The sequence below is a fragment of the Clavispora lusitaniae genome (genome assembly GCF_014636115.1).
Source record: "Clavispora lusitaniae strain FDAARGOS_655 chromosome Unknown tig00000223_pilon, whole genome shotgun sequence".
In the NCBI taxonomy this organism is placed as follows: domain Eukaryota; kingdom Fungi; phylum Ascomycota; class Pichiomycetes; order Serinales; family Metschnikowiaceae; genus Clavispora; species Clavispora lusitaniae.
The window spans coordinates 702,347-709,264 of record NW_027093981.1 but is presented as its reverse complement, the minus strand read 5'-3'; the positions used below and the strand labels follow the sequence as shown (position 1 = coordinate 709,264).

The window sequence follows — 6,918 nt, the reverse complement described above, 5'->3', positions numbered from 1 at the left end:
CTAAAGAACATCAGTACCTCCTAAAGAACATCAGTACCTCCCTAAAGAACATCAGTACCTCCCTAAAGAACATCAGTACCTCCCTAAAGAACATCAGTACCTCCCTAAAGAACATCAGTACCTCCCTAAAGAACATCAGTACCTCCCTAAAGAACATCAGTACCTCCCTAAAGAACATCAGTACCTCCCTAAAGAACATCAGTACCTCCCTAAAGAACATCAGTACATCCCTAAAGAACATCAGTACCTCCCTAAAGAACATCAGTACCTCCCTAAAGAACATCAGTACCTCCCTTAAAGAACATCAGTACCTCCCTAAAGAACATCAGTACCTCCCTAAAGAACATCAGTACCTCCCTAAAGAACATCAGTACCTCCCTAAAGAACATCAGTACCTCCCTAAAGAACATCAAAAGAACATCAGGATAATTGCACAAGATATCTAGGTATTATACACTTTCAACGTAAAGAGGTAGTTAGAACGAAAAATAAAGGGTGTAGATGCATATGCAAGAGCAAATACGTTTCTGCACGATTATGCACTGTGGAGAAGACCAATTTACACGAAGAATTTTCAGAATATCTACCAACACCGATGAGCCTTAATAGCTCAGCCATTAGTTAAGATATTATTGGTGTATTTGTTACCAGTTTATGAAGAAAAGTTGTCTCTTCCTATTCTTGTTTTGGAAAGAAGACGATCTCTCTAACTGTCTGAGTAGCAACTTAGACAAATTAGTAACTAATGCACTACATTGAACGTACATATACGAAAATGGGTTTCCGAATCCGTGCTGGGCGTTGTTGGTACTCCACCGTAAAAAGGTTTAGTCAAACTGTTGTTTTATGTTGAAACACCTAATACTTTCCATTCTAGACCATTCACAAGCAGAGCGGGAAAGAAGGTACGAAATGCATTGCTAGAGTAAAGGATTGCATCACAGTAGACGATTAGAAATCTTTTATTTCCGGATTGCCAATTAGAGGCCTGAAAACCCAGAAGTACGAAACAATACCCAAGAAATTACGAGATCCATGCACAACGCAACACCACCTAAAGATCTTTGTCAGAGGAGCATTGGATTTCTGCTCAATTTTGCAATGGGGAAAATTCGTATTCATAAACAATACATAAGAAAAACCAGTATTTAAGCGTAGAATGTTCTTTCTATACTAGTAAAATCTCTAAGAAATGCGGCGTCCATTCAGCTTGTCCTTCGCTTTGGCCACTTTTGCCAGCACCGTTTTCGGATTAATTACCATTTCTCAGAATACCGACATTGTTGGCAGGGCAAACTACCACGATGATCTTCTTGTCAGTCCAGGAGTTTACCTCGCCTTTGATAACAAGAATGGCCTTATCTTGAATACTTTCAACGGTAAAGTCACAGTCAATGGAGAATTGTTTATTGGAGATAGTGGAAGACACACAGGAATGTCTGTGTACTTCAATGAATGCTTCACCAATAACGGTAAGGTTGTTCTCAATGCGGTGAACGAAACTTCTGCTCCCAGTTTTTACTTTCTTGGCCCTACGTTTCTCAACAATGGTCAAATTTTCATGGCTGGAATTGGAAACACAGGAGGATCTACCATGGACATTTGGCCTGGTTTGGACTTTATACCAGTAAACCATGGTACCATCACATATGCACAAAGTGGTACTAGGACAGGAGGAACCTCATATTTTGGCCAGAATGGTCAAACAGTTTTCAATGACGGTACAATCTGCTTGTCTCATATGAACATGTACCAGCACTCTAGGGTGCAAGGTGCTGGGTGCTATTCTGTTGGAGAAGACTCTCTTTTGCTTGTCGACAACCCAATCCTTTACCTGTTACCCAATCAAACCATTTATCTCACCAGTTCAACATCTCAGATCCGTATTGGGTTGGAGGTGCCACTGTACACTTTTACAGTAGCCGGATGGGGCAACAACAACCGAATTGGATTTATTGGTATTGTTCAGTCGGCAACAATTTCAGGAACCGTTTTGAGTGTCAAAATCGCAAGCTCCACATACCGTTTTGAAGTCGGTCCAGGCTACATACAGCTGAATATTGTTTTTGGTTCTGCTTATACATCTGGCGGCTTTCTTATTCTGTCATATGTGACATACAACAAGAACCCACCTTCTGCGTCAAGTCCCGCTGTTTGCAAGGCATGCCCACCACTTCCTGGTTTTCCGACTGGTCCAGCCAGTTCTCTGTCAGTCTCGAGTTCGAGCACAAGCGAGTCAGTTTCCAGCTCTAGTGTGACATCTGAGTCGAGTTCTACACAGTCAAGTTCAGAATCAAGCTCTACAGAATTTAGTTCTACTGAAACTGAATCATCAAGTTCGGCTGCGTCCAGTTCCACTGACTCGAGCTCTTCAGAATTAAGCTCGACAGAATCTGTATCTTCTAGTGCTACAGAATCTAGCTCAAGCGAGTCTAGTGCTACAGAATCTAGTTCAACTGAGTCTAGCTCTACTGAAACTGAGTCATCAAGTTCAACCGAGTCTACTTCTACTGAAACTGAATCTTCTAGCTCCACTGAGTCTAGTTCTACTGATTCAAGTTCTTCAGAGGCAAGCTCAACCGAGTCTAGTTCCACCGAATCTGGCACTTCTAGCTCTGCTGAGTCTTCTTCTACGCAATCGAGTTCAACTGAATCCAGCTCCACTGGATCAAGCTCTAGTGAATCGAGCTCCGCAAGCTCTTCTGGGTCTAGCTCTACCGAATCTCACTCTTCCAGCTCTACGGAATCTTCTAGTTCTGCTGAATCCAGCACAAACTTCAGCTCATCAAGTACGACAGAGTCCCAAACTTCTGGTACATCTAGTGCATCTGAATCTAGCTCTGGCTCCACGGAATCTGGCTCATCTAGTCCTACGGAGTCGGGATCCTCGGGCTCTACTGAGTCAGGTTCAAGTTCCACAGAATCTGGATCTACCTCTACTGAATCTGGATCCTCTAGTTCTACCGAATTTTCTAGCTCTTCTGAGTCTGGATCTACTGCTACAGAATCTGGATCTTCGAGTTCCACAGACTCTGGATCTTCTAGCTCCACTGGATCCAGCTCTGAATCTGGTTCATCCACCCAGTCTAGTTCTTCTGGAACTAGCTCTTCTGAAACCAGCTCATCAAGCTCTACCGAATTTTCTAGCTCTTCTGAGTCTGGATCTACTGCTACAGAATCTGGATCTTCGAGTTCCACAGACTCTGGATCTTCTAGCTCCACTGGATCCAGCTCTGAATCTGGTTCATCCACCCAGTCTAGTTCTTCTGGAACTAGCTCTTCTGAAACCAGCTCATCAAGCTCTACCGAGTCGGAATCTTCGTTGTCTACTGAATCTGGTTCAACAAGCTCTGAGTCTGAGTCTGGATCTTCCACTGTGTCTGGATCTTCTACAGTGTCTGGATCTTCCAGCACTTCAGAAACGAGCTCCGTAAGCTCTTCTGAAACTGGTTTTTCGAACTCTTCAGGTTTCTCTAGCTCGACTGAAAGCACTTCTTCTGAAAGCACTTCCTCTCAATCTGGCACTTCTTCATCCAGCTCAGCCTCTACCGGTTCCGGCTCATCTAGCTCCACAGACTTGAGTTCGGGCTTTAGCTCCACAGGCTCCTCCGAGACCTTTACCGAATCGAGCTCAACTGAAAGCTCTACACATTCAGGCAGCTCTTCCGGTTCTGAAACAAGTTCGTCTGGATCTGGTTCCGCTAGCAGTGGTTCATCACACTCCACTGGAGAAACTTCCACATCAACGTTTTCTTCAAGTGGGCTTCCTTGTCCAGCTTGTACAAAGTACACCACCACATTCACATTGTCTACACTGGGAAGTGTTAAAACAGAGTCTGGGGTGGTTATTGTGACGACCGCTTCGAATGGCCAATTAACTACCGTAACCTCTCTTTTCCCACAAGAGTCCACTTTGGGCCCAGTCACTGGTACTTCCCAAAGCTCTTTCCTGGGATACTTCAACACCTCAAAGAGTACTATTGAGACTTTACCCACAGCGGATCTTTCCTCTACGCCCAAGAATACCGAAACTGGAGCTTCACTGAAACCAGGAGAACAATCTTCTGGAACGAAGACGAGTACTCATACCCCTCTACCAGCTTCTACGGCAAACAATACGCCTGGAAATAATGGTGGAAACACGAGACCTGGAGGTGGGTCTGCTAGTGGAACCAAAGAAACGTTAGCAAGTGCTAATACTTCAGGCGTTCCAAGATCTGCCGGTCTGTCATCGCCTGGAAACGTCCATCCTGGTGTTCCAGCTGTTTCCGAGCAATCCAAGCCTGAACAATCTGCCCACACCAATTCTGGCAACTTGCAAAACCCCACGACAAACACTGCACCAAACAATCAGCCTGGAAACACCGAAACACCGAAAACATCCACTTACAAGGCACCTTCGTCCAAGACCGGAGAATCAGAATCTGCTTCTGTCCCAACTGGCTCTACTCCAGTGATTTCTGTAACTGCAGGTGCAAGTTTCCAGGGCACCACTCTTTTTGCAGTGTTTGTGTCAATCGTCACACTATTCCTCTTTTAGTGACTGGTTCACTGTGATTATTTTCTTTTTCTTCGTATACCCTTTTTTTCGAGCCTCAATTTTGGACTTTCTATTCCATTTCTTTTTCCTCTCGACTTTGATTCTTCACGATCTATGTATAATTTTCACTAAATTTAATATTCCTTATTCTGTAGGGTGAATCTTCTTTCGCACAAAGTATGCCAAATTAATATAATCACCAGACCGTTTCTAGCTTATACAACTAACTAATCGGTTAACCTGTTCGTATCCTTATAGATATGATAATATTCCTCTGAATAGGTACTTCAGAACCCTTATGACATCACTAAAGTTCAATGGGATAGGGCGTTTAATAAACGACTTGGAACTGACAATATGCATTGAAAATTTATCTTACCAGTTAAGGGGCGGACAAAGATAAAGCCAAGTCTTCCTTCAAGATCAATTGGGCCATCTATTTCCTTTTAGAGCTACTATCAATTCTTCGCATTCAAGTTAATTGCCAACTCAAGATCTATGGCCGAAACACAAACAAAGAAAAGACCTCACAAATGCAGCTACCTTCATTTAACCACGACTTTCTAAAGTTCTGTCTTTCAACCGTATCACTTGTATCCGGATTCGACAGGTGCGAAAGTTTCTGGAAACATGACCACAGTTGTGCACAGTATAAAGACGTTTATCAAAGGATGACGTGCAAAAGATTGTTCCGATATCGAACCGTTATAGCCGCATGGCAAAAGATCTCCGAAGCAAGGAAATAACCGTTTGCCCAATTAAAAGGCGGTCTGAGGTCCGAAGGTTGGGACCAGAGGCAAAAGCGGCTTGTGTGCCTGATGTCGGAAGCACCATCGGATGCATATCGGATGCATGTGCGGCTAACGTGCCATCGGCTGCGAATTAGTTTATAAAGCCCATCTTGAACAAGACCCTGAACAAAGCAAGAAATGTTGAGTCCAGAAATCAGAGAGTTTGATCTTCTTCCCGAAGATTCGTCAAATTTACAGAGAAACGCCGACGTGGAAAAATTGGAATTCAATGCCTCGGATAAAGAAGAAAAGCCCGCCCACCACAATCATCACGACGATGTAGATGGTGGATACGGATGGGTGATTGTGTTTTGCGCCTTTCTCTTTTTGTTTTCGACTTGGGGTGTCAATTCGGCCTTCGGTATCTACTTTGCCGAGTACCTCCGCAACAACACGTTTGAGGGCGCCACAAAGATGGATTATGCCTATATTGGTGGAATCTCGTTTGGAGTAGGTTTGTTCAGCGGACCCTTGATCCACTTCATCCATGGAAAGATCGGAACACACGCCACTATTTTGATCGGCAACTGCATTCAGTTCACGGCCATCATGCTTGCTTCTTACGCCACAAAACTTTGGCACCTTTACTTGACCCAGGGCTTGCTCCAGTCTTACGGCTTGGCGTTTATCAGTTTGCCTGCCATTCCTCTTGTGAGCCCCTGGTTCCACAAAAAAAGGGTTCTTGCCAGCGGCCTTTCGGTCATGGGAAGCGGAGCCGGAGGCGTGGTTTTCACCATGGGAATGTACAAGATTATGGAAGTTCGGAGTGTCCATTGGGCCCTTCGGGCCCAGGCAATTATAAGTGCCGCTTTAGTTATCATTGGCGTTCTCCTCGTGAAAACGAAGAAACATGCGTCTGTGTTCACACCCATCGATGTGCCTACGCTCAAATGTGTGGGTTTCTGGATCTTGTGCCTCTACTACGTTACGTGCATGTTCGGATACGTGATTGTTCTCTACAGTATGGCCAACTTGGCTTCATCTTTGGGCTACTCCCAACATCAGGGTGCTATAGTGGCCACTATGGTCCAAGTGGGCTTTTGCTACGGCCGGCCGCTCATCGGGTACATTTCAGACAAGCTCGGTCCGGCCACAGTGACTGCTTTTTGCTACTACATGGGCTGTATATTCACACTAGGCATGTTGATTCCAGCACGCAACTATGCGACGCTTATTATGCTTGGGCTTCTCGAAGGAACTTTCATCGGCGCTATTTTCCCAACCACTGCACCTATCACGGCCCGATTAGTTGGTCTCCACCGCCTCAACGTGGCCTTTTGTATGCTGTGGATGTTTGTAGGGGCCGCTTCCATTTTTGCCGAGCCCATTGGTCTTTCCATCACGCCCAAAAACCACAATGTGGTGGACCCGGGCCTATACCAGAACACGGCGATTTTTGCCGGGTGTGCCTTTTTTGTTTGCGCCACGGCAGCCTTATTGATGAGGGGCTACATCATTGCTCGGGACGTTGAAATGGCGAAAAACCACTTGGATCCAAGCGAAACCGATCCGCTAAGCGTGTCTGTCCGGCCAGGAGAGGTGTTTGCGCATCTCTTTGCATGGCCTGCAAAACGGGCATGATGCACC

General features: G+C 45.1%; 2 protein-coding genes across 2 annotated transcripts; both read left to right on the top strand. All coding sequences in view use genetic code 12, as the record gives it.

The window, feature by feature from the left end:
* Positions 1-1,192: 1,192 nt before the first annotated feature.
* FOB63_004651 (Hyphally regulated cell wall protein N-terminal family protein) lies at positions 1,193-4,540 on the top strand (the record flags this gene model as incomplete). Its single annotated transcript, XM_066102421.1, has 3 exons — positions 1,193-2,985; positions 3,158-3,430; positions 3,478-4,540. The coding sequence occupies 3 exons, from the start codon at positions 1,193-1,195 to the stop codon at positions 4,538-4,540; spliced, it is 3,129 nt and encodes a 1,042-aa protein (XP_065958271.1).
* Positions 4,541-5,469: 929 nt separating this feature from the next.
* FOB63_004650 (MCT family MFS transporter) lies at positions 5,470-6,912 on the top strand (the record flags this gene model as incomplete). The annotated part of the gene is made up of 1 exon (XM_002614076.2): positions 5,470-6,912. One exon carries the CDS (start codon positions 5,470-5,472, stop codon positions 6,910-6,912), a length of 1,443 nt encoding a protein of 480 aa, XP_002614122.2.
* Positions 6,913-6,918: the final 6 nt, after the last annotated feature.